The 27,788-nt window shown below is 37.9% G+C and overlaps 1 protein-coding gene across 2 annotated transcripts in view; it reads left to right on the forward strand.

The window, feature by feature from the left end:
- The window catches only part of PCSK5 (proprotein convertase subtilisin/kexin type 5), a 256,599-nt gene that overhangs the window by 14,887 nt on the left and 213,924 nt on the right, over nucleotides 1-27,788 (forward strand). For both annotated transcript variants that reach the window (XM_049795548.1, XM_049795547.1), the window contains exon 2: nucleotides 11,980-12,084. In XM_049795548.1, the coding sequence (XP_049651505.1) occupies nucleotides 11,980-12,084 (105 nt within the window). The remainder of the gene's footprint in view (nucleotides 1-11,979; nucleotides 12,085-27,788) is intronic.

Raw genomic sequence — 27,788 nt, forward strand, 5'->3', positions numbered from 1 at the left:
TTTGGTCTTGTTTGCTTACTCACTTGCATTTTCTTTACATGTATCTTTAGATCCTGTTAGAGAGACATTTTGTTTTGTTTGTTTTCACACTATAGGAAACTATAAGATTGTCTCCAGAAACTGTTACTCATATGAATAGTTGTTGCTCAAGTTGTCTTATCAAAATCAATGAGATTACATGTGGGTGTAGAGACTGCTTATATGAATAATGGATACTGGCAAACCTTGTACATCTTTAGCATTAACCAAATAAGGTAGGTGAAAGTATCAGCATCATGCCTGGTTCTGGACAAGTTGCATGCTTCTCTGCATTCAGTTAAGCACGTTGAGGACAGTGGAAAGCCGTCAGACTTTGATACAGTACAAAGTTGAGGGCATGTGATCTAGGTTCGCTGCACAAGAGCATTGGATTTAGTGCCTACACATGCCATACAGATGAATTTAACTCACTCTGAGATATTCCCATGAGTCATTTCTTTATTACTCTTCAGTAAATTATATTGGTGATAGAGGAGGAAATTGCTTAAATCAAGTCTCATGAGAATGTCAGTTAAATGAAAACATTGTATTTACTATGACCAATAAGAGCTGAATTCAGATTTGTACGACAAAGTACAGCGTGAAAAGGTTTATTGCTGGCAATATAAATGTTCACTGGAAACAGTATGACTACTGTAGGTCACTGCATTAGTCATTTTGAATGTTATAAACTCTCTTGCTATTAATGTGCTTAACAGTTTTATATTGATGTTTAAATAACTGGATAGAGATATAACAGTATATCTAACTTGGTGCCCAGTTCTTAAATCTTTTACTAATACAAGTAACCCCATTAGATTTGATTGCCCTTGATTTATGCCTCTCAAATTCCATTAGCTTCAGCAGAGTTATTTATGATTTATGGTTTTGTAAATGAGAAGGGACTTGAACCCACTGGGACTGGGTAGATGTTTACAAGTTTTAAGACAGGGACGACAGTTATTAAATATTTCACAATCAATATTTAAAAGGAAATTAATATGGACATTCTTTACTGTGAAACTTCTCTTGCTGTAGTTTGCTAAAAAAGAAAACCTAGTTCTTAACCACCCTTTATATTGTTTGCATGATTGAAATACCAGTGTCAGAACTTTGTCAAGCATCATTCTTATGCTTTATTATAATTACATATCAGGGAGTACTGATTACAAGAAACAATAATCCTTAAGAGTCTGGAGTAGCTAATAATATACGGAATATGGCAGTTCTTTTTGCTACTTAAATAAACATTCATGATACTGCATGAGTATCCATCCTCATTCTGTCATCATTTTACATTTGTTTAGTGATACAATGTGAAATAGGATTTGAAGTCAATAAAATAGTGACAAAGCTCATTTCAGGCCATGCAGTATATCATTTAGATATATTAAATTACAGAATAATGAGTTAGGAAAGGGGGGAAAAAAAAAAAAAAATATTTCAGAAAGCAGTGGCAATTTAGTTGACCCCTCAAAATGTTTTAGGTATTTGTTCCGTATTTGATAGCTTCATTATGGGGGCTGTTTACTGAAACAAACGTTACCATATTGCCTAACAGTTTATTTGCAGATACAATGTTTGTTATGGCTTGAACTTGCAATGCATGATTACTGTGTTTGAAGTCACCTGAAACATTGCAGAGGTTAAGTTTGTTAGTACAGCAGAAAAGAAATACACTTTGTTGCACTCATTTGTACTTGCAGAAGTAAGGTGGTGACTCATTGGGCTTCACAAAAAGGGGCATGAACTACCAGTTTACATTGCACTGCTTTCGATATTGAAAAGAAACAATAGAAAAGATTAATGGCAATGAAGGCAGTAATTGATTTCCGTTTGAGAATTTTCGTGAAATGTGTAATGTTGCCCTGGAACTGCAAACCCGTGGTCACAGGTTGCTGAGCAACCTTGCATTGCTTTATTTGATAGGGACATGAACTTGCCAATTGCTGCGATGCCTCCTTAGGCGAAGCTCGTGGTGACACTGGGATTGGAATTATTAATGCCCATCGTTGTACTTGCATTGTAAAAATTTCACATGACAGATGTGGAAATGGCTTTCTTTGCTATCTCCCACCAGCTCTCTTAGGTGAATATATCTATTGGAAGACCAAACCTGCACTTCATACAAAAGCCTCCTCTCTCCACTTCCCTCACCCCCCCACCCCAATAATTAAGGACTCTATGTTCATTAATTTTTAGCTACTTTTTTGAACATTGTTCTAATAGTCGCAACCTGTTTATCAGTCCTAGTGAGGAAGTGGATGAAACTCTTCCTTACTGACTTTAAAAGAAAGATTTCAAGTACTATGGTGATATTTCTTTCAATTTAATGTTTGAACAACCAACATAGTGTCCATATATCTTCCACTTCACACATTTTATATATTCTTAACTTCAGTGAGGACATATTTACCCTCGTCTCAGGGGAAGTGGTACCACATGGCAAATGTTCAGGTGGTATCGACGCACAGCACAGTTCAGATTCAAGGAGGTCTGCCAGCTCTTGTCCTCCTGTAAAGACTGATGCATGTTCTTGTTCTCAAAGCTGCAACACCAAAAGGCAGGGACCAGGCTCAGGCTGTGCTTCTGTTATGATTTTTGGAAGGAATTATGTATTTACTGTGGTCTCATGTGACCTGTGGCGTTTAAGGCACAGTTTTATTCACTGCTCATCCATGTAAAACTCAAACAGCATTTTCACCTGGTCTTTATTCAGGCAGCTTTTTCTTGGCTTTATTTACCTGACATGTGTCTTCACGGTATCTCTTTTTATGATTTGGCTTGTGTATTCTTCTTTTTTTCCTGCAACTAACTGCTCCCTCCTTTCAGAACTCAATTAATAAGGCAGAATATCCAATATTCATGGGATTTATATGCATACATAATCCAAAAAAGATGCCACAATCCTCTTTAGAAGGATTGTTCATCCTGTATAGTAGGGTAGATTAAATTAATAAATCTTACTGTGATTTAGCATGCATTAGAATAAAGCTATGATACAGTTCTAATTTATATCTTTTTAATATCTAAATTCATATTATCTCCTGAGACCTGTGACCTCTGTTATGACTTGGTGCTTTCCCATTCTTCCAAAGATAGTTGTACTGAAACTTAGTTGTGCTACATGACAAAACTTTTTTTTTTTTTTGATGAAGCAAAAAATTTTATCTTGCTATTTGGTCATTAGTTTTTTTTCTCTTTTTTTTCCCCAAGTAATTCCACATGTTAAATAAGGTTACCAAGAGAGCACTAAAGTACTGGAATCTCAAAAAGTAGAATTTCATCTGGCAATACTTGTTTTAAAATAAAATTGTACAAAGTAAACTGTATGCAGAGGATATGATCTAGGAAGCTTTTTTCCGATTTACCTGAACTTTGTAAAAGTTATAGGCCAATTATCAGTCTCAGAGGAAACTTAATTTGTTTTATATTGCTAATTATATTTTATAATATATTTAGAGTAGAACATTTCTCTTTTTAGAGAAGTAGAATTTTGGAATTCTAAATGTATTTTAGAATAAATCTAACTAGGAATTTAGAATTCTACATTTAAATTTAGATTTTAATTTGAATTACATTTTAATTGTAATTTAGACTTGAGACTTTAAATATGTTTAGATTATGTTCTGGAATGCAGTAGAAAGCCTTCAAAAGAAAACCTATTAGAGAAAGCATTTTTATAGAGGTAACAAAAAATTAAATATACCAACTCATGTAAAGAATTTCCACTGCAAACTGAAAAGTTCCTTTTATGTTCTTTTTAATCTGCATTTTTATTTAGTTTAGCTATGGTAGTATTTTCTCAGAATTTTAAAGCTTCCTAACAGATACATAAAAAATCCAAAATCACATTAAAATTCATGAAATTACTTAGAAAAAATCTCAGCCTTGATACCGAATTAGAATGATATCAAGAATTATAATTGACCTCAGGATATTGTTACTTTTTTATCCTACAAACAAAGGCACCTGAAAAGTTAAAAGACTAGAGAGCCTATGTTTATTTTTCCAATGAAAGAGTTAATGTGCTATGTTCTTTTTAAAGCAAAATACAGCAGTATGTAAGCAACAGCAGTGACGTTATCTGAGAGAACATAATGCAGAGCTATTTTATTTTAATGGCTCTGTTACTCATTTTTGACATCAACTGTTTAAAAAACCAAACTGTACTTTCCTAGCTCAAGGTAAGTGCCCAGACAAAATTTCTCCATTCAGATAGCTGAAACGCAGAGGAAAAATACAGAAGTCCAGAGTGGCATATGTTAATTCAGTAAGTTGATTTGTTTTTCTCCCTATTTAAACAGGAGAAGGAATGTCAAAGGTGAAGTGGTAAAGCATTAGCGTGTTCCTACCATGTAAAGAGATACAACCTGATTTATTTCTATGGAAATTGTGATGTTTCTGCTGTAATAGCCATATGGTCTAATTTATCTGCCTGTTTTGGAGTTTTGTTTATTTTTCATATGCAGGTGGTTCAGAAGGGACTCTCCTTTTTCCAGCTAAACTGTCCTGTCCTCCACACCAAAGATTTAACAAACTGAGTAAAAACTCTTGATTACAGTATAGGGGGTTTTTCCATCTAGGAGACTCAAAAAATGTTTCAAGAAGGAGAGGTACATTTAAGACCAAGCCCAACTTGTTCAGTGTCACTATTCAGGAACAGCAATGCTCTGCAGACATATCAGTTCCCTTTAAAACAAACCTGAATAGAAAGGAATGTGAGAAAAGCAAAATATGAACTGGCAAGTTAGGCTATTTCTACCTTGAGCACATACAGAGATGTTTTCACAACTTGGGCTGTCAAACTTCTGTTAGCTAATTGGGCTTAAAATAGAGTTGAGAACTGGGTTACTTGGGCATTTGAGTGTAGCTGGAATTCAAGCTTTCAGAGTAGTCTGGGTTGCATCTGAGGTGACAATCTGTGTTGATACCCACATCACCTTGGTTCTGCTGTTGCTTCAAATTCCTTTAGTAAACTAAGTTTGGGCACATTAAAAGTGTACTTTTTCTCCCCCACTCAGTAGATATTCCTGTACCATACAGACTCTGTAATACAGAGACTAAACGTCATTATTTCCATCCTCTAGACTAGTCACTAGTATCATCTTGCTACTACTGCAGCTCAAGACAAGACCATAGTGTTCAGTAGTGCCAGTGGTTTCAGCTTTTTTTTAAATGTTATCTGCCTGTAGTAATCCAAGAAGCTATTTTAACTCATGCAGGGTAGTGTAGGATATCAGCCCGACAGGGGTCTAAAAGAGAGATTAAATATTTAGATAGAGGCCTCTTCTTAAGAGTTAGAATTTTAGGGTTTAGGCTGAGAAAGGTCCCAAGGGCCTGTGCTTCTCTCTCCTAAATATTTCATAAACTGATCTTTGTGAGAGCCCCAAATTGTGCAAAACTCAAAGTGGTCCAGTCTTTCACTTCACTGCAATGAGCCATATGTGGGCAAAATCTGCTATTATTTCTTGTGAATGACACATAGGAGGTGAAATTCCTGATTCTGATGACGAAAAAAAAAAAAAAAACAAACACATAAAAAAGCTTTTGATTAGAGGGTATATTTGGGAGAGAAAGAGCCCCCATCTCAGTCTGGAGGTCAGATGGGGGAGCAGCTCTGCTGCTGTCCTCATGGTGGTTGCTTCACCAGCCTCAGCATGATGGAGATCTGTCCATGCTGACCCAACAGGGGTGGGAGTTGGGAGAGACAGCTGGAGGTTATGAAAGTGTGGTCACTATTGCAGTATCTTATGGGAATAAACTGCAACCCCCCAAAAAACTCCAGTACACTGTTCTGCTGCTTGGAATACAAGTCAGGTTCAGGTTGCAGGTTTTGGACAAATGTGCCCTTTCCAGATATGGGTGCTTTAATTTGAGTAGGTCAGTGAAATATTAACAGCCTCTGCAGGGCTTTCTTGTCCCTAAATGCTTAGATCAGAACCCTGTTTTTAAGATATTTAATACTTCCTAAGTCTGGAGGGACACAAGAAGGAAAGGTCGTGGCAGTTTTCTGTAGTATCAATGAACCCGTCTTCACCTGTGGATAGCAAGGGGCCAACAGGGATCAGAATTAAGGGCTATGGGCTCACCTTCTTCATGTTCATTAATGGTGTGCCTCAAAGGAGCATAAGCGGTATTGTAACCTGTGTCAACATTTGGTTCTGCCAAAATGCTTTGTGATATTAGGTTGGCTTCACTGGCATTTAACACAGGGAAGAAAACTCTGTTAATACCAACACATTCTGTTCCAAATTTTTCAGAATGGAGAGTTTTCATTTTTGCTCTGAAACATTATTTCCAGTGTACTTTGTATAATGTGACAATATTTTAAACATTTTAAAGTTTGAAATGTAGTTGAAGTGATTTTGTCAAAATGAGATGATGATAGCAAACCTGATAAACTTTCTTCATCTCTTTCTTGGTATTTCCTTCTGTCAAGGACTTTAGCACTTTGGAAATTTGTTGCAATTCTGAAAGAAGTGAAGGGTCAGATCTACCACCCACGTGAGGTACAGTGCTGTACCTATTTATAATGGTTTATGTTCCAGGTCTGCAGAGGGGTAGCAGCAGATCTGTGCTTCTTAGGCTCTTCTAGCACTTACAGAGTTCAGAACCAGATTTGGACCTGATCTGCCTTCCTTTCCCAATCCATTTAAGACCAAAGTCATTAAAGACTGGAGAAACAGGGACCCTTACAACATATCCTTCCCTTCACCTGCTCAACAGCACATTGTTTTCCTTTCAGCCCACTGGGACAAGTGTACTTTGCAGCCAGATGTCTAGGTGAATCTTCTCTTAAAAAAGAAAGTTTACTTACTAGGTAAGAAACTGTTGGGAAGGTGTCTCTTGGGTTCCTTCCCATTAGCTTGAATGAATTCCCTGCTTATGTTCTGCTACATGGAAATTTTAGTTGTAGTTTCGGAGCTTAGTCAGATGTGTCACTTTGGTGATCATATATTTATTTAACATAGATTTAACAGGCAGCTTTAGCATTTGTATTTCCTTACAAAGTTAATGAGGACACAATATGGATGTAAATGAATTCATAAAGTAATTATGTCCTAAATTATCTTAATATTGCCTTAGATTATAGAACTATATATGGAAGAAATATTTTCCAAGCCTAGAAAACCTAGAAAGTTTGGCTCTTGTTTCATATTATCTTTAAAATTCACACATTTTCTCAACTTCAAATAGAAAATAAGACCTAATAAATATAAAATTAATGTAAATATGAGGATGCTTTGGTTTTCTGGGATTCCACTGTGATATTGTAGGTTTCTGACTTTCAGGAATTCTTTAATCCTTGAATAGACATAGTATCATACTATTAAAATGCATGTATATATCTATTTAGAATGTTCAGTGAGGAAGATTACTCCTAAAGAGAGTAAGTCTCCCCTGCCTCTGCCATCCATTCTCCTTGCTTTTGGCCAGGCAATTCCTCAGGAATGTTTCTCTATTTCTTTTTAAAGAAATCAGGTCCTCCAGGTCAAAAAGGAGATTACAAAGATTTCCCAAATATAAAACAGTTAAATTGCCATCAGTCTCTAAGGTAGTTAGCTCTGCAATCTGGTGTTTCTGTCCTTGCATCGCTTTTCCTCTGAGAGTGCCTCTAAGGCCTGGTAGTTAAAAGTATAAAACACAATTTTACAAGAACATCCATAATGATAAGTTTTATTATGCTATATTTCCATGGTTTAACTGTTCTCCAAGTGGTCCAAGGATTTGGAAGGTCTAAGTAAATTCCCATTAAGGGAAAAGAGGGAAATAAAATTTTTAATAATGCTGGTGTTACCTTACTGTGAGAGGCACTGGCAGTTACTGAATATGAATTAAATTCCACTTAAAAGATTTGGGATCCTTTTATTTCATTGACAGTTATGAACTAAAGCTGTAGATCTCACCATTTTAATTAATTATGATTATTAATAATTGTTATTATCTGAAAACTGATGGTGCCTGGAAGACATGGTGTTACAATTACGACACTTAATTCTAAGGGCTTAATTCTGTCTCCTCAGTGCAAGGTCTCAGAGGGAGGACAGCTGTCAAGCATTACAAAGCCTCAGGCTGTCCCCCTTTGGCTGGAAGGTAGAGCACACAGATCGTTCTAGTCTCTTCTGTGGGTGGCTAGTGCTGCTAAACTATAGGACCTCCAGGAGTGCAATTATGTCATCTCCTAAATTTGCTGGTTTGGATGCCCTTAGAGGGGTCAGCTAGAGTTTATCTTTAGTAAACTTTAGTAAATATATAAATAAATAAAATCCTCAAACTAGTGCAAGGCAAGACACAGAGAACTGGGGGATATTGATATCTGTGTAGCACAAAGCAGGACAGATGTTTATTTTCCTTAAAATATGACCTTTCTATTTGTGCAGTTCTGTGCAGTGGTAAAACAGTTACCTGCTTGAGCTGTCTTTTTTCAGTAAATGTGTGTGCTTGTGTAGACACACACACACACACAGAGTAGTAGGTTTCTAATTCACTCTGAAGACAGCAAGGTCCATAAAAGATCTGTAAACTTTGTAGAGTACTCTGGTATGGTGTATGGGCACTTTGCTGATCTCTGAGGACTTAAGGAGCAAGAGTAGCATCACTTTCCAGTAATTAGCACTTCAGCCCTGTTTGAAGCTAATGATGAGTCCAGGAAATGTCCAGAAAGTGACTGATTAAACCCCTTTGTCTCAGGGAACCATGCCATCACCTGTACTGTTGCCACCCACGGCACCGAATTTCAGTAGTTGATATAAATAATAATAATTCAAAAAGGGCGCAACAGTAGCCTGATGATAGGGGATATTCAATGTGCTGCAAGCTGTTAAGTAAACTCTAGTTAATGTGGTCAAAAGTAATGCAATAGAAGAGAATAGGCTATTTCTGATGCAATAGAAAAGAATAGACTATTTCAGTTGGAAGAAACCTACAACAACCATCTAGTCCAACTGCCTGACCAATTCAGGGCTGACCAAGTTAAAGCATATTATTAAGGGCATTGTCCAAATGCCTCTTAAACACTGATAGCCATGGGGCATCAACCACCTCTCTAGGAAGCCTGTTCCAGTGTTTGACCACCCTCTTGGTAAATAAATGCTTCCTAATGTCCAGCCAAAACCTCCCCTGGTGCAGCTTTAAACCATTCCCACATGTCCTATCACTGGATCCCAGGAAGAGATCGGCACCTCCCATTCCATGTCCCCTCCTCAGGAAGCTGCAGAAAGCAATGAGGTCGCCCCTCAGCCTCCTTTTCTCCAAACTAGACAAACCCAGAGTCTTCAGCTGTTCCCCAAATGACATGCCTTCTGGCCCTTCCACCAGCTTTGTTGCCCTCCTCTGGACACTTTCAAGGACCTTCATCCTTCTTAAATTGTGGGGCACAGAACTGCAGACAGTACTGGAGGTGAGGCTGCACCAACACTAAATACAGTGGGATAATCACCTCCTTTGACTGACTGGTTATCCCGTGTTTGATGCACCCCAGGACGTGGTTTGCCCTCCTGGCTGCCAGGGCATAGTGCTGCCTCATATTGAGCCTGCTGTCAACAAGCACCCCCAGATCCTTTTCTGCAGGGCTGCTCTCCAGCCACTCCTCTCCCAATTTATACTTGTGCCTGGTCTTACTTCATCCTAGATGCAGAATCCAGCATTTTGATTTGTTAAATTTCATCCCATTAACCACAGTCCAATGGTCCCGTCTATACAGATCCCTCTGCAGGACCACTTGTCCCTCAAGAGAGTCAGCAGCACCTCCCAGTTTGGTATCATCAGCAATCTTGCTAATGGGGCTTTCAACTCCTGCATCCAGATCATTGATAAATACATTGAACCCTATTCTGGCCCTAGAATTGAACCCTGAGGAAGACTGCTGGTGACCGGTCACCAGCCAGATGTAGCCCAATTCCCTACAACTCTTTGAGCTCTGCCTTTCAGCCAGTTTTTCACCCAGCGCACCGTGAACCCGCTCATCCCACAGCTGGACAACTTGTCCAGAAGGATGCTGTGAGGGACAGTATCAAAAGCCGTACTAAAATCCAGAAAAAACTACATCCACTGCCTTCCCTTCACTCCCTAGGCAGGTGACCTCACCACAGCAGGATATCAAATTAGGTAAACAGGACTTTCCCTTCATGAACCCATGTTGACTGTGCCTGATGATTGCATTATTCTTTAAATGCCTCGCAATAGTACCCAGTATAATCTTCTCCATCGTTTTTCCAGTAACTGAGGTTACACTAAGAGGTCTGTAGTTTCCTGGGTCTTCCCAGGAATAATACTGGCTAGCTTCCACTCGGCAGGGACCTCCCCATAAGGCCCAGGGTTCAGCTGCAGCTCTTTGAGGTGTCCACAAGAAGACTTCCCTGTATATGTTTAAGGAGGGTTTATTAATGGGCATGCATGTGGAGATGTGAGACAGGGCTCATCCATGCTATAGAGTTGCACCACTTCAGCTGGAGTTGCCTTTCAAAGAGAAGGCAGCGTGAAATTATTATCGCAGTGCTAATATACTTTAATTAGGCTTAGTCAAACCAATTCCTATTTAATTTATGATAAACTAACTCAGTTTAACTGCATGTAAAACTAAAAATAAGTCATTGTTCCTGAAATGAAGATATTGATGGACCAATTGCACAGACTGGGATTAATATCTTAATTAAACTTGTTGCCGGTTTTCCCATTAGTTGAATTAATTTAAATTGTTGGGGGGAAGGGTTTCTCTCCAAAAGTTCTCCCTCATTCCCCTGTGCTGTTTACATCTTTAAATTTTAAGGTAAAATATTCAAGTGATCCTTGAGAATAATAGTTTTCTATCAATATTTCTCCTTAGTCTACTTTGATATTTTCTCAATATTTTTGTTTTCTAATATTCTAAGAGCATATTCTTGGAGTGTTTCAGTGGCTTATTTCCAGCTCTCTTTGAACCTTTACTGTTGAACTCTCAAGTTTCCAACATGTATTCTTATAGATGCAAATTCAGAATACTGTTGGGTTTTTTTTAAGATTAGAGTTTTTGAGTGTTGCTCCATCCTCTCTGGTGATTTCATTCAGATTTATTTACCTGTTCTCTGAGGTTACCTTTTCTTCTCATCATTAAGGAACTTCTAACTAAATTATTAAGCATCTTACAAGATTCACAGTGAAATAGAAGGTCAAATTCCAAATGAGTTGGAGAGACATTCTCCCTAAAGCCAAGGAGGCTGAATTATTTTTTTTTTTATAGGTACGTGAAACTAAAGTTTCAAGTTATGAATGTTTAGATATTAATGATTCTGGAAAGGAAAATTTCTTTGTCAAATTGTGAAGGCTGTCTTAGTTTAATATTTACAGTGCTACTGTGTACTGATGGGATGAATAAGAAGTATTTTCATTGTACTGTTGTGAAATTTGCAATTTTGCATGAATTAATTTTGTACTTCGAGCTAGTCATTATCCTATGAACTTACTGCTTGCTTGCTTCTTCTTTCTTGCCCACATTTAGCAGGAAGAGAAGCCTGTTCCTTTGGTATAGTCTAATGCTATGAACATCCTTTTTATAATTTAATTATATAAATAACCAAATCTAGTGCATTTTACAGTACATTTCCTTAAGCAAACTGGATGGAATGCTTTTTAATAACCATATAGCCATTTGATGATTTTTATACTTGCCATTTGAAGACAGTTTGGATATAGAATGATATAGAATTACTTAAAGTACTGCATATAAATTAAACATTAAAAACGTAGATACAGTCAGACTAAGCAGCTCAAGTATAATCTTTGGTTATGCAGTTACTGCCTCAAGGACACTCCATCCATTTCATATCATATGTCCTTCATTTGAAAGATGATCACTGGGTTCAAGTAACATTTCAGCACACAGGAAATTGCATAATTTATAGACTTTTAGAAATGAAAACCAGAAAACTGGTTTTCATAAATTAAATCTCCCTCTCTTTTTTTTCTTCTCTCCCCTTACAGATTGGAACACTGAAGGATTACTACCACTTCTACCATAGTAAAACAATTAAAAGGTCAGTTCTTTCAAGTAGAGGTACCCACAGCTTCATTTCAATGGAGCCAAAGGTAAGAAAATCCATGTATATGTCTGAGGCAAAAGCCTTTGCATTTTTTATATGAAATATCATACCAGAGGACATTCACCTGAATGGCATATAGCATTACAAGAACTGACACACTATCTATTTGCTAAGGTTCTGCTTCTCATTAAAACAAAGCAAAGACAATACCATGCTATTACATATGCGCTGTTCTTGGAATATAAGGTCCAACATTATTCATGGAGGAGTACAGGAATTTTGTTAATGCACTGATCACTGTGCTGTGCTTCTCTGCAAAACCACATGTGTAACATTCATGTCTGCAGATCTCCTGTAAATCAACCAGCTTTCAGAATGAAGATGAGCAATGTAGGATGGTATGATGTTCAGAGGAAAGTTTCTCTTGCTTTTTTCTAGTCTTTTTCTGGACTTGGTGTATGAGGGATTAAATAAGAATGCTCTTTTCTGTGGTTCTTTTTCTAGTTCCTACTGATCTTAATTTTAAGATCTGTTTGAAAAATGGTGTCATATCTTTGGGGTATATATTATAATAGGTAAACTGTCAACATCATTTAATTACTGATTTATAGTTAAGTATAATATTGTGTTGTATCTGTACCCAAGACACACTTTTGTTTTAATCCTTTAATTTCAGTGTTTAGTAGCTTCATCAGTGACTGTAGAATTGGACTTCCTCTGGTTTTCTTTTAGAAAGGAAGTTTGGAGAAGATCTAATTAGCTTTTTTATGCTGTTCATCCAACCCACTCTTGCCAACAAACCCCAAAGTCCCTGGTATTTTTCACTGGTGATAACAGAGTCAAGGTTTTTTTCAGTCCTTGGATGATGACTGTTGTCTGTGAAGGATTTGTCAGGTTTTACTTGACAAATAATTTATGGAAAGTAAAACTTATCAGTAAAATACAGTTTGAATACTGTAGATGTACAGTGTACAAGTTTAGCATCATACAGGAATACTTCTGCAGTCTGGAAGGCCATATTTAGAGCTGAAGTTCCTCTTGAGGATGGGACATGAACTAGGGAAGTGCACATGCTAACCCTTTAATAGCATCAGTACCTCTGCTGAGCAGTGTATTTTGGGGATTAATATGAAAATGATCAGGGCCCAAACCTCTGTTCCCACAAGTGCTGAGACCCAATATTCAAACAAGCACCACACTTGGAATAGGTGATACTGCAAAAGGAAGGGAGAGTGTTCACTTCTGTGTCAGTCTATGCTCTTTTCCATGTGTGCAGAGGTGGAGCAAGTTACACACAAATGCACAAGTTCACATGCATGTACCACCATAAACTTTGGTGTTACACCCAGCTTCCAGATACCCCTTCTACACCTATGGCAGCCAGCCCAGAATACTGTGGCCAGAATTATGAGAGACTCTAAGGCAGAAAAAAAAATCAGAGCCATCATTTATTTTCCAGTGCTTTCCATGTTAAGCTGTTTAGGTCTTGTCCCCAGTCTGTCCTGCTGCTGGTACAGAATTTCTGAATTTCTGAATCATTGTTAAATATCACTTCAATATTGAAAAGCTCTAGTGAGGGTTGTGCAAGGTACTCAACCCTGTTAATGATTCTGTACCCAAAGAGAAGCTGATGGTCTAATACTTAGATGTGGCAAAAGTGTTTGTGATTGACTTTGTGACTACTCAACTGAACATGGGCTTGGGAATTCTTGTGTGGCTGCAAACATGTCAATATATGGACATGTATTTGTAGAATAAAGGACGGTTTGCCCTTGGTGTGTATAACATTTAGTGATTATTAAGGCAGACTGGAGATCTAATTTTAGTATATAAGCTGGACCTTTTAAAAACAAAAGCTTTAATCTTAAATGAGGCATACTGCATGGCTGTAAGAATTTTAAAGGACCAGTACTATATGCTATTATATTTATGAGTGTTACTGTATCTAATGCCAATATTTGCAGCAGATTAGATGGCATGTGTATTTGTGAACAAAGGAACACTGTGGTTTGTTTACTTTCCAAATCATTTAACAGTAGTTTACTTAATGCTTAAAATCCTCTCAATGTAACACACAATCTCCATGTAACATGCACACACAATTAACTTGATCTGTGCTTGCTTCAGATGTGGATCACTACTTTGCTCCTTTATGAAATTTTAAATGATGGAATTTTTACTGAGTGGTAGTTCATTAAGTAATTAACTGCATATAATGGAAGAACCGTTATGAAATCTGGTATTTCTAAACTACTTGTGTGGATAGTGTTTAATTTCACTGTATGAATGCACAAAGATATACAGGTAATATAAAATCTTGCTATTGTAGATTTCAATATATGAATTGCTCTGAAAAACTTTGGCTTGATCTTTTTTTCTTCTGGAAAGGCCTCTTGACACTTATAAACAATATGAATAGATCCAACAGGGGGCATAAACTGAAGACATGTAGATTACACATTTTGACAATTTTCTTGGCATTAACCAAGCATTAATCTGTATTTAGGTGCAAAGATAAAGGATATGCAGTGTAATACATTTGTCCATTATGATCCACATCCTTGCCTAGCAATGCTACGTGTTGTCATTTAGAGATGAAATAGATTAAATAGTTTTAGGAAGAGATGCCCAAATGAGACTTTAATGTCCATAACATAGGTTGTCATGTAGAAAATTTGAAACATAGCTTTATCCACAGCATCCTTTCCAGGCCTGTGTATAGTTCTGTGGTGTTTCCTATGTGTTGATAGAAAAACAAAAAAGTGAGAGAAGTTTGTGGATTCAAAGCAGAGACTATTACTATGCATCAAAGCTAAGCATTGAATGAAATCTATTACAGAGGTTTACGGTCTCTCCAGCTGATGTGTTGCTTGTGGTTAGCCTTTGGCAGGGGTAAATTAAAGCACCATACCATGAATCAAGAGTCTTTTTTAGCTTCATAGAGTTTGCTCAGCAAAGTTATTTTGGTGACGTCACAATGCATGAAACAATGAGAGCAGGAGCAAAAAGGAAGTGGGAAGATGGACAGAACCAGTCCATAGCTGAACATATCCTGAATTCAATTATTAAATTGTTGAGTTTATTACTGGTAGACCCTCTATTGAAATCAGACTACTACAGCACTTGCAGGGGTGGCAATAAAGAGCTGTGGTGCACCTCTGGGTTTGCCACACTAGTGAAACAAAGAGTCACAAAGCGGAAAAAATTGCAAAGAATGATTGTTACCTCAGTCTGCGAGTCAGACTTTATATCAATACAAAGCATAAGGAAAATCAGGTGGAGCTGTTCTATCACTGAAGAGATTGCAGTTCCAATGAAATGTCAGAGTTGAAGCGCCTGTGCATGACAATAATACATAGACATTACATGGACCTTATAGATGAGAAAGCTGTCTTTTTATACTGAACTGTTACATGAGATGAAGAGTTTGTAGGGAAGGGCTGTGATAATGAAATTTGTGACTCATATGGTAAAAAATATCCCACAGAATCAAGTAGCATAAATGACAAAGCAATAATACTAGAAGAACACAATTCTTAAGGTAATAAAAGGCAGCTTTAAGATTGATAATATATTCAAATTGATGTACATATGAACTAAAGTTTGTTCCATTTTGCTTATGAGGTCCCCAGTGCTTTGTGTCACAATGGAGATTTGAAAAAGACATGGCCCACAGCAATGCTCAAAAATGCAAAATTAATAATTCATGTTCCTGTAAAGTGTCACATTTACTAATGGGGAAAACATTTTACAGCATTGGTGTTTGTTTATCAATCTCAACTAACATGACATCTCAGCTTTTTTAAATTTTAATTAATTTCAGGTAGATTTATTTGGGGTTTGAACTCCTGGTTGATGGGTCAGGTTCACTCATCTTTTAGAAATGGAAAGATTTCCAGGCTCTCGTCCACTGAAATAAGTAAAGCTACCTAATTTCAGCAAGATACCCTGCTTGAGCAATATTTTGCAAAAGTGTCATGCCTTTGTCACCTCTGCTCCAGTATCAGAATACCTGGGGAAACATTACTCCAGACATTTACATGTTACCCAGCCTGACCTAACCACATATAGTACACATGTGTGTAACCTGGTGATAAAACAATGCTAGTACCATGGCTGGGCGGGGGGGATTCTTACCTTTGCCATAACAAGCTGAACGGAACTGGTGGTTGCAGTATGTAAAGTGCTGGCAAGTGTATCTTTGATGAGTCAACACAAAATGATCTGCGCTGTCTTCAGAGGATAGGAAAGTAATGCCAGAATCCTGTCGTCATTACTGGTAGGACATTGTGGATGTTCATAACAGGGCAGAGGGAAGCAGAATAGTAGCAGCCACAAGAAAATGTTTCACCTTGTTGCTATGATGTTACACCAGTTCATATTGCTAAATCATATCCTGGGTTGATACAGGAGATAGATATCTAAAGAGTAGGGGAAAAGGTGGATTTCACCACAAGCTAATGGTCTTGCTTTGGCAAGGAGCATGCCACTACTTGTGGAGTGCGCCATTGGGAAGCATACATTCAATCACTCTGGATCAGACTGCTCATTGCAAATAGAGGTTAAAATTTTTAGTGCTAAGATCGTTGTCAAATTCTGTTTTTCAATTATTTATGAATGTAAATGTTCCAGATTGCAGTGTGAGGTTGAGTAAGGAGAAAATAAAGCTTCAAACAATTTGGATTTAATGTAGGGGGCACAAAATTCAGCAGGAATGAAGAATGTTATTACAGTACTAAAACCTCGGGCTTTTAAAAGCCAGCATCGTGGACTTACTGCTTAGAGTAATTCAGATGAGAATGTTGTTATGGGTAAGGTTGTGTTTCATATTGGCAATGCTAAGTGTTAAGTTGTTAAACCTCATTAGTGAACAAAAAGATTTTGTTAGCTAAATAGAATAGCACAAGAGTTAAACACTAGGACCAGGTGATTTACTGATGTCTGCCTGGGTAGCCATAATCTGTACAAGCACTCAGAGGACAAAGAATCAATACTACTCTACTTGGTTGCAAAATAATAGGAACTGTCATGTTGTTTTCCATGTTCAGAGTTTGACTGGAGGTTTAAGTTAGTATTAAGTAATGCAGTATTTACCACTGTGGACCCTTTATTTAACTGCCTCAAAAAGCTTTTACATGAGCAGTCCTTCCATCTTTAACTTAGTCCAAATCAAGGATCAGACTTGCTATTTCCAAGGAGCCTGTTGCTGGGTGAGTTAGGACATGAACTGAATCACAATGTGTGAGAGGGTATAGCACCATATCCTTTTAGCCCCTGCCTTCAGAGTATTAAAAAGTTTCATGTAAACATGAGCAAATAGTCCTACAACTTGGATCTCTTTTCAGGGCTTTTTGAGATATGAAGTTGCTGCTCACTAACAGAGAACTGCATTAGATCCTGCTGTAATTAGTGTTGTTGTAACCGCATGCCATGTTGTAAAGTTTGCACAAGTTGGTATTTTGTTTGCTTAATGGTGATTGAAATCCATACTTGTAGGGATGCCTGGTATGTTAGTTTTAGCCTAAACTACATTCTCCATCAGCAGAAATCCCTGGGTAGTCTGTGTTGATTCAGCAGGCATCAAGATGATTTTACCATGCTGAGGCTGCATCAAACTTCTTTTCATCTGTGACCCAGTATGGACTAGACTGCGGTTCACAATATACCTATATCTAGAGGAAAAGCACAGTGATTAATTCCAGTGAGTAGAGCAATAATGGAGTGGAATTGCAGCTGTGTTTTCTAGCAGGTTTCTCCCTTGTCTGCATCAACCCAATACCTGAAACACTTGAGAAGGTGGGGTGAAATGTCTAATTGTTCTGAGGAATAACGACCTAAAATTTGGTGTTCCTTTTGAGAATATGGAACAATGTTTGGTCTGTTGGATGATACAAACCACCTCAAAGCTGAACTTTGGGTGACCATAACCTAAAGATGAAGAGCTTAATCCAGAGCATGTTCAGACAGTATCACATGAATATACATGGCCTTCCCATTGTACTGTACTGGCCAAATCCAGTGCTGCTGTAACAGGAGATAACAGTTCTTCAGTCAGCAAATTTTGTCATATAATGGTAATTTCTCTTCGTTTAACTAAAATAGGTAGAAATATTTAATGAAGTTAATTGTAACACTAATGGGACTGAAGTTTATTTGTGAAGAATAAAAGCTTTGTTAATGTCTAATTCTATTACTATATTAATGACAGCTGACTTAAAGAAATCCTCAAAAAATAATCACTGAAGCTTCCTAGTGGAACTACCTTTTGATGTTTTCTACTAAAAGCAGAAAAATGGCCAGTAGAAATTCAGTGTAATATGACTTTAGAAAAGAAAAATGTCCACTGTCAGGGAATATGGTAGTGTTTCTTGAAATAAATTATTGTGTTTGATTACTTGCACTTATGTTTCTGTTTCATCATGATTATCCCAGTTGTTAGCACCTGCCTCAAAGAGTTTTTGTCTCATTGATGTCGCTAATTGCATGTACATTAAAAAGAAATACTAGATTTCAGACCATCCCAATTTTCTGGTTTCCAAGTAATTTTACAGAATTCCTTGGCAATGACAATCTCACTGTTAACTTTTGGGCAAGAATTGGAGACTAGTCAAGAGCTTTTAACTGGCTCACTTCCTAATTAGTGTAGCAAATGGTTTGAGGAATGAAAAAAACCACATTATTCAGCAGGATTGCATTATCTTGCTATTTTCATATCATTATTTTCTTAACCTGGTAATGAAATGGACAGAGAAATTGAAAGACCACACAGCATGGCAAGGAGTTGGGTCAAGATTTTAACCAGTAGTATGCTGGGAAAAACTTCAGTGCCCCACCCTTTTTATCAAATTATCGCAACTTCACAGAAGCCCAGTGTTAGACCAGCTGTGAAATCTCCCATTCTAGCACTCAGCAGTTTGTAAGGATTGCGGTAGAGCTGCTATTACGGTCTCTGGACTTCACAGTCAATGAGAAAGGTGTTGGCTGACTCTGAAGAGGCAGGCAAGGACTCGGCCATCTCTCAAAGAAGTAGCTAAAATCTTCTGAGACAAGAATATTCAAAATGAGTCAGTTTTCATCGGTCTTTTGAGTTTGTTGTATTTGGAGCCTTCTGGTTTTAGGCAGGCAAAAGCAAAAGACCCTACATATATTCAATGGCCTGGGGCTTTGCAAGGGACTTACTCTATCAAGAGAGAGAAGAAAAAAGTAGTAACCCATTCTGAATTTTGCAGAGTAACATATGTCTTGAATGTAAGTCTTAAAGACTTCAAAAAATTAGCTGGATTGTAGCTGGATTTTAGCTTAGAGCTGTTTAAAAACATGGGGGATTTTTCTTTTGAGAAGTTGTGTTCTTTGACCTCTCTGCATTTGGTGAATTTGGGGCTCTTGCCAACAGGACTCTTTGGCTTTTGCTTTGTAGTGTGAGTTCTGCTGTTTAAAAAACATTCGCTTTCCAGTAAACATGTCAGAGGTTAGGTTCAGTGGTAATATTTGTGACTGTAGTCTAGATCTTGTTACAGAAATTTGTTCAGAAACCTTCAAAAAGACATAGAAATGTTCTTTAGGAGTGATGGAGAATCCCTCTGGAAGTGAATGTTATACAGTGTTCATTCACAATTTAAGATTTAAGATTCAAGATGTAACATACCTCTTAAATTTCTTGAATTTGAAGACAAATTAAGGAAAAGAGTCTTCCCTTCACTGTCACCAGTGAAACCTCAACAAAAACCTGTATTTTGGTATCTTAAAGCCTAAATCTAACCTGTTCATATGTGATAGTGGTCACAATTTTCTTGTGCAGACAGATATTACTGGAGCTGCAGTGCTAATCCTAGCAATGGATAAATTCAGAAAAATGTCTTACTAGACCTAACTGCATATTTATTTAACATTGGCTTTAGCATTTGTTATCTCACTTTAGAGAATAAAATTCTTTAGGATATTGATAATTATTTGTGAATGCTTGTTTTGGTTCCTACCTTATATTCTCTAGGTATTGGAACATTTCAGGATATCATAATTGCAAAGTTGACTATACATTAATGAAATAACAAAAATAAGGAGGAAAGAACCTCTGTCCACCCATTGCTTCATCAGAGGACACTTCAGCATCACAACCATGGAGGTAAAGGTCGGAGAAATTATTTGAGCAGCATGCTATGGGAGTCTTCAGCTGGCAATTGATTTGAGCAGGGACTAGTAGAGGTCACAGCCACTTTTGCGGAGAGTGTAAAAGGTATATGCAGCATGCTGTGTAGCTAACTTAATTAGGCATCATTGGATTCATCCTGTGTACCCTACCCAAATGCTTTCTAACTTCTCTCCATTTTGGGATAAGATTTTCTCAGCACCTCTCTGTCAGAATTTCTAAATACGTGGCTGTTCTTTCTTGCTTAACAGCACATCTGCCTGGTTGGCTCTCCCATGCAAGCTGGGAGTGCTCATCCTCATTCAAAGTGAAATCGTTAATGAGGGACATACCATGGATATGCAGCCAGATCGCACAGGCTTGTGCAGCTTTATTTTGTAAGTGCAAATGCTACATTAAAAAACCCAAGGAAAATCCATTTGCAGCCTGAAAAGGAAAAGGGTGTTACATTCCTCTCACAGTTCAGGAACTGCTAAAGGATTTTGCTCAGCCTTAATGATGACCAAAGCACTTCAGGTAAATCTATGTGTGGGAAATTTAAACCCATAAGATGGCTATTTCATCATAGCAGTTATAGACATGTAAAAGCAGAGGGTTTTAAGGGAAACTGCTTGGCAATCCTTAGTTCATGGATGCTAGTAGGTGTTAATAACATTTGAGTTTCTTTACAGTTAAAGTAAAGCAGTACATGCTTCTGTGTTTTTTAGCAGCAAAGTGGGTTTGTAGGTGAAAAACGATAGGGCAACTAAAAATTTAAAAAAAAGGTAAGGAGAATTAGTCCTTTCTTTTCTAATCTGTGTTCTAAGAGCTTGCCAGGGAAGACAGCAGCTCTTGACAGCTGCAATGGTTTTGCATTATACTAAGTGTGCTTTTGCTGTCGTTAGAGTCAGTTTGCATTGCTAGTGGCAGAGAGATAGCAAATTGTTGTTTTGGATACTGGACTATAAAACTGTTGGATATCAGAAGGAGTCAGAAGAGGAGGAAGAGGAGATATCCTAGTTTTGAACAAGAGAAAGATGCACTGTTCTGGAAGAAGCTGATCCTGCAGGGCCAAATGCCAGAATATCAGGGGGGAGAGAGAGAGAGAGACCAAAAGAAATCACATTTTGGAAAGGAGCATCTCAGAGCCGACTGTCTAGGAATGTGACAGAACAGCTTCTATACACCATTTCCTGAGGGGATCCAGCTTCATCTGATACTGATGATATTGGTTATAGTGCAGGATATTCATAGAAAAAGGATTAAAGATCTCCACACACACACACACACCCCCAGCATTTGGAAAACTTTCTGGCAGCAGTGTATGTTCCTGATGTAATGCGTCAACATTTTTATGCATCTGTCTGCCTGCTTCTGACAGGCAAGACAATCTTGTTTAATTCTAGTGGTTGTTATCTCACCCAGCTATTCTAAATGGTCAACAGCAAGAAATCATGATACACATAGATAATTTGTCATGTATAGCATTATTAACAGGTAAGTAAAGGCAGGGACAGGGAACAGGAAAAGATATCCCTCCCCAAAACAAAGCAAAGGAATCTCCCCCCTGCCCAACTTTTTGTGTGTAACAACCTCCTTTCTTTCAGGATCATTTTAAAAAGTCAATGTCACTGGAAAGCTGCTCATTTTCCTTGGCTGATCTGCTTCAGTCTAGCAGATCCTCACCGTCCTGCAAGCTCTAAGTTTTAACGGCTCAGAGGAGGTGCCAAGCAGCTACGTCCTGTTCAGAGCTGTGCTGCTTGAATGTGTGTGGCCTTTGTCATACAACTTTGCTACTTCATCCTTCTGAATCCCTACCTGTGAAACGGGGACAATGCTGACAGTTGAATAAAAACTTCTGCAAATGGCAAATGCACCCAAGTACCATGTATTTTATTCTGTGACATTGTATTTCTCTTGGTGTTGCACAGAGCATTTTATGAATACAAACAACATTTTAGTAAAATAAAACACTCATTCTAAATCCTTTCCATATAATCCACTTAAAGCAGTCCTATCCATTTGTGTGTTGACTGTTGCTTACATAAGCTGTGTTTAACCTAGATTATTGTTTGACATTTTTTCTCCTTTTTTGAAGGGGAGTAAATGCTGTCACTCCCATTGATGCTGAAGTTCTAAATAACTATAAAGGCTAGAATATTGGGTTTTCTTTTCTTTTATAAAGGACCCAAATTAAAAATTTCTTTTGAAGTCTGTTTGCCAAACTGAGACTTGATCCACTGTTTCATCAGTAGCTGTTATAACAACTTTGTGTTATTGTATAATAAAACCAGAAGTTATGAATTCTAAACAGTTTTCTGTTTTCCAGGGTGTTCCTAAGAAACTATTTCTCCAAAATGCAGTTGCTAATAGACTCATAGTCTGTAAGACCAAAAGGAAACACCGTGGTCATCCAGTCAAACCATCTTTGACCAGATGTCATATGGCTCACCAGAATTAATTTCTATTTGAAGCAGAGTTCAGCTTTTAGAAATCTTCAGTTTTAATTAAAACACTGTGAGCAATGGAGTTTCTAGAACTTTTTAAGATGTTCTATTTTTGCTTTATCTGAGGTTATCTAGCTTCAACTTCTAGCCATTTCACATTGCTGTAACTGTGAGTCTGAAGAATACACTTCTATAGCAGTTTGATGACAACCATATGTGTTTGGACACTGTGACCTAAATGCCCATAAACTGCCCTTTCCTCAGCTAGGAACACGTCCTAGAACCACTTCCTTGCAGATCTGTTTTTCTCTTCTTTTCATCATTTTTGGGCTTCTTTCCTGGGTCCTTGCTGTGTCAACATGCTTCCCTTGTCTTGGATGTAGAAAACTAGCAGCGAGAGTTGCAACTCTGCTCAGTGCAGATGTGTGGTAAACTCGCTTGTCATTTTATGAGCCCAGATACACTTCGATGAGGTAGTCTGAAGAAGGCATTTAGGTAATTTAATACTGCCACCTTTGTGAGAGACAGATTTCTTACCATCTCTTTTGACTTTCACAGTGTCCTGGCAAATACTGGAAATGCAGTCAGGTGGTTTTAAGCTGTTGACTGATGATAATATATGTGGTGGTGTCCTGGTTTCATCTGGGATGGACTTAATTTTCTTCCTAGTAGCTGGTACAGTGTTGTGGTTTGGATTTTGTATGAGAATACTGTCAATAACACACTGATGTTTTCAGTTGTTGCTAAGTAGTGTTTAGACGTAAGTCAAGGATTTTTCAGCTTCTCATGCCCAGGCACCAAGAAGGCTGGAGGGGCACAAGAAGCTGGGAGGGGACACAGCCAGGACAGCTGACCCAAACTGGCCAAAGGAATATTCCATACCATGTGATGTCATGCCCAGCATATAAACTGGGGGGAGTTGGCCAGGAGTGGTGGATCGCTGCTCAGAGACTGGCTGAGCATCTGTCAGTGGGTGGTGAGCAATTGCATTGGGCATCACTTGTCTTTCTTGGGTTATATTTCATGCTTTTTTGGTTATATATTCCTTTTCATCACATTATTATTATTATTATTATTATTATTATTTTGTTTTATGTTTTATTTCAATTATTATACTGTTCTTATCTCAACCCATGAGTTTCACTTGTTTTCTATTCTCTTCCCCATACCACTGGGTGGGGCGGGAGGAGTGAGTGAGCAGCTGCATGGTGCTTAGTTGGTGGCTGAGGATAAACCATGACAGTTATTAATCTACCAGAATCTAGTTTTGTCTTTCAGTCCCTCCAATCAGCAGGTAAAGGAATTGGACAGATGATAAGAGATATAATAATAGTGCTAATAGGAAAGTTTATGAAAGCTGTTATAGTTTTTGAAGCTCCTGAAATGTCTTCCCTGGCAAAAGCAGACATCTTCTGTAGCACATCCCAGATTATAACAAACAAAGCTTATGTTTGTATACTTCAGAAGATACATGTTCGCATATTTGAAGATTGTCTTGGTCGGAAGAAAAAAGGATTTGTTGGTACAGAGTATTCCTAGCCAGTAATCATATAAATAATCACATTTATATTAGGCCATTTTAAAGTCCTTTTATCCCAACAGAAGACAAAGTAGAAATAGCTTATAAAGATTGCTATCGAATGGCATAAACATAGATAACAGAAATTTTGGCAAGACTGTAGAGACCACACTGCAACCTCATGTAAGTGGCCTGATTGGAGACTGAAAAGCTTTGGTATATGCAACTGAAAAGTCTATCCCATAAATGATAGCCATGGAAATAATGCTCTTTATTTTCTTTTTCTCAATTTATAATGACAAGTGTTATGAATTATGAGCATGGAGAAACGAATCCCTAACTAAGTGACTCTTCTTGGCACATTCTAATGTCAGAATGTGCACAGGGACCATCCAGGAGTTGCAAAGCTGAGGTGCTGCCCTTGTTTTAGTCAGGGCTTTAAAATAAATAAAAGCAGTAACCAGCAGGTTCTTTAATCAAGCTTTTATGTGGTTCAACTTACAGAAATTGAGAGGTACTGCCTCGCTGGAAGCTGTGCCAGCAATTTGTGAGGTGTGGGAATAGTACTTCAGTTGAAAAAACATTTGCTTTTCTTCAGACTACTGAATGTAGGAAAAGAAACTTCAGTCCTTTTTCATTTACCTGGGGGTTGGACTGCAATATTTCCTCAAGCTGGCTGTATGTGTCTTGCACAGGTTGCTCTTTGCATATTATTTCAGATGGTGATGATAATGATGTTTAAGAGCTGCAGCAATCAATATTTTAATAGCAGCAAACTTCACTGGCAGCTGTAAGACTGGAGTTCAGGACAGAAAAAGGTATGCTGGAGCTTGGGTCACAGGCTGAGGAAAAGAGATTAAGCCAGCAATGACTCAAAAGGACACAGGATGACTTTGTTTGTTTGTTTGTTTGTTTGTTTTTTCCACTACAGCTTGTGCCAGATGAGACAATGCTAATGATTCCCCTGTCTTGATTTGAAGGGATAGATCAGAGACAAACATGCTGGCCCTGAAAGAAGTAGGAGTATTTATCAAGTTGTGCTACAAAGACATGTTAAATGCCAAAGAACTAGTGAAATGGGGTGGTATAAAATATGCCACTGATACCCATAAAGAGCAAAACCCTATTATTTTTATTATTTCAAAACTCTAAAATTGATGCTTGATATAAGCACTTTTGGCTCAATTCTGAATTTTAAATACCTACTTCTAAGTATATGATTTAAACAGGGTAGGTTTGGAAAAAAATACTTGATCTTTTTCTTATGATTAGGGATATACTAAAGAGTAGTGATAGAGGCACAATCAAAAAAAAAAAAAACCCAGATGGGATCAACTTTTCCCGTGGTTTAAAGTACTCTGATCAGAAACCTGCTTGATTTGATATTTAGTATATGGTTTGTGACTGAATTTTTCCATGGTGGATTTACATCAAAAATTTACTTGTTGGCAAACCATCATTAAGCAAAAGTGCTGGAAATACACTGAGTAGTAGGTGATAGTTTCTTCCTTTGTAGAGAGCAAGAATATTGTATGAGGACATTTCCAAGGGGTTTTTAGTCAGTGAAGAGACTGTTCAGGAGAAGTATTTGCTTTGGCAAGACCAGTATACCACCATTGGATATTAAGTATCACTTAATTATGGAATACTTCTACTGTCTCACTAGTTCTCAGTAGATTTGCTGAACCGGAGTGGATATCTATGGCAATAGAAGCCATGGCAAACCCTTGACTGAATCAACACCTTTAGAATTACACCGGCATTTTTGACATTTGTATTTGACCCTGTGGGAGAGATTTGTCTTCCTAAGAAGTCACTTAGTAAATGATTTAAGGCCATCTTAAATTAGCACGTGCAGATGTCTGAAGGACTTAAATGATTTATGATAAGAGTTGTAGGACTAGCCCAAGGAAAGAAAAAAATTATCAGAAATCTCTACAGTTTTTTTTTAAATATATATATCATCATTGCAACAGTAGTATAAACTTAAAACCCAAGATATTTCAACTGCCAGATGATAGACTCCAAAGCTATTTAAGTTTAGAGAGCTTAAAGTTTTACTCCTTAGTGGATACTGGACGTAGTATCAGCCTTTAAGTTTATTAAGAAGATGCAATTTTAGGCCTAAGTTAGATGGAGTTGTGACATACCAGTGTGTGTTCAGTGTGATATTAATACTAATGCTCATGGTGTATTGAAATTCTACATGATTACATTGTCCCAAGACTAGATATACTAACATTGTGTGTAATGGTGTAAGCAGAGCTTTAGGTACTGTACCAAGCAGACCTATCAATTAGAGGTCTTTTTTAAAAATTGTGTTGCCTTGTAGCTTTGAGTTGTTATGAGGTGAGTTGTGTGACCTGTGGCTATAAATGATAAAATACCTTGTATAAACAGAAGAGTTGCTTTTAAGCTGGTGCAGTAAAGATTTTTCCTCACTTTTCCAAGGCTGAATTACTTCAGAAACTGAACCAGAGTGTCTGAGCTGTTAGTGCACTTCAGATCTGAGAAAGGGAAAAATCCCCAACTGCTTGAGACACACTTTGCCTACGACAGCTGGGGCTAGTGCTGCAGAAAGCCACAAGGCAGGAGCCCAGGTTCTCTGGAACTTGTTCTCAGTGCTGCCACAAATCTGCTGTGTGATTTTCATCCTGTAATTTTGAACTGCTCTGTGGTCAGCTGTAGTACAGCATGTAAGAGGGGATGTTGGGCAGAGGCCATGGCCACGTTCGCTCAGCAGGTGCTAGAGTCACACCTATGAATAGAAAACCTGCTGAGACTTTCCCAAGGAGAGAAAATGTGGGTCTTTTTGCCTTTCATTGTTCCCTGCCTTTCCAGTGGGACATGAGTCCTGGCTAGCAGCAGACACACTGACCTTCTCCAGAATTTCAGTGTGGTGCTTGTCCTTCCTAGCAGCTATGGCTGCTAATAAACTGCCTTGGGACAGAGACTATGTATCTCCACTGTTAGCTGGGCTGTGCTCTTCTTCCAACTTACTCCTCTACAGTCTTGCTCCCAGAGCAGGAAGAAGACTTTGCTGCCATGCACAGTTGTAGGGTGATAGGTATTGACATTTGTGAAGAGCTCTGGGGGTGGGAAGGGTGTAGAGGAAAAGGCAAAGGGTGTTTCAGATATGTTAAAATGAACAGCTGTAGATCATTGTACCTTGTGGAAGTATGGCTATAGTGCTACAATGGAGTATGTAGCAAAGTAGGTGGAAACTGCTGAATTCATATCAGGACTGACTGGCTTTTCTGTGGCTATGAGGTGGAAAAATGTGCATTGAATTTCAGTTTTGTTCCACAGGTGAGACTGTGGTGGCTTGCCCTGTTGTGCAAGATGTGTTTCTTTGGGCTTAAGTGTTAATTTCAAGCATTCTCTGCCACCTACTTTCCTCCTCTGGTTTTCTTTTCTCTCCCCAGTCTGTCCTAACATCTGGTTTTTTTATCTTGCATTTTTCAGAATGTGTAGCATAATTATGACAACTGCTTTGATTGTGGATTGTCATTGACCCTTGCTGAAGAAGCACTTTGTCAGTCAGCAAGAATGCATCACTAGCATTGCTGGATTCATTGACTTTTTATCCAACTTTAGACAGCTACAGTTTGTGAAATGGTATCTGCAATAATTTTCCATGCTTTTGACCTATGTCAACA

The sequence above is a fragment of the Accipiter gentilis genome, chromosome Z (genome assembly GCF_929443795.1).
Source record: "Accipiter gentilis chromosome Z, bAccGen1.1, whole genome shotgun sequence".
NCBI lineage: Eukaryota > Metazoa > Chordata > Aves > Accipitriformes > Accipitridae > Astur > Astur gentilis.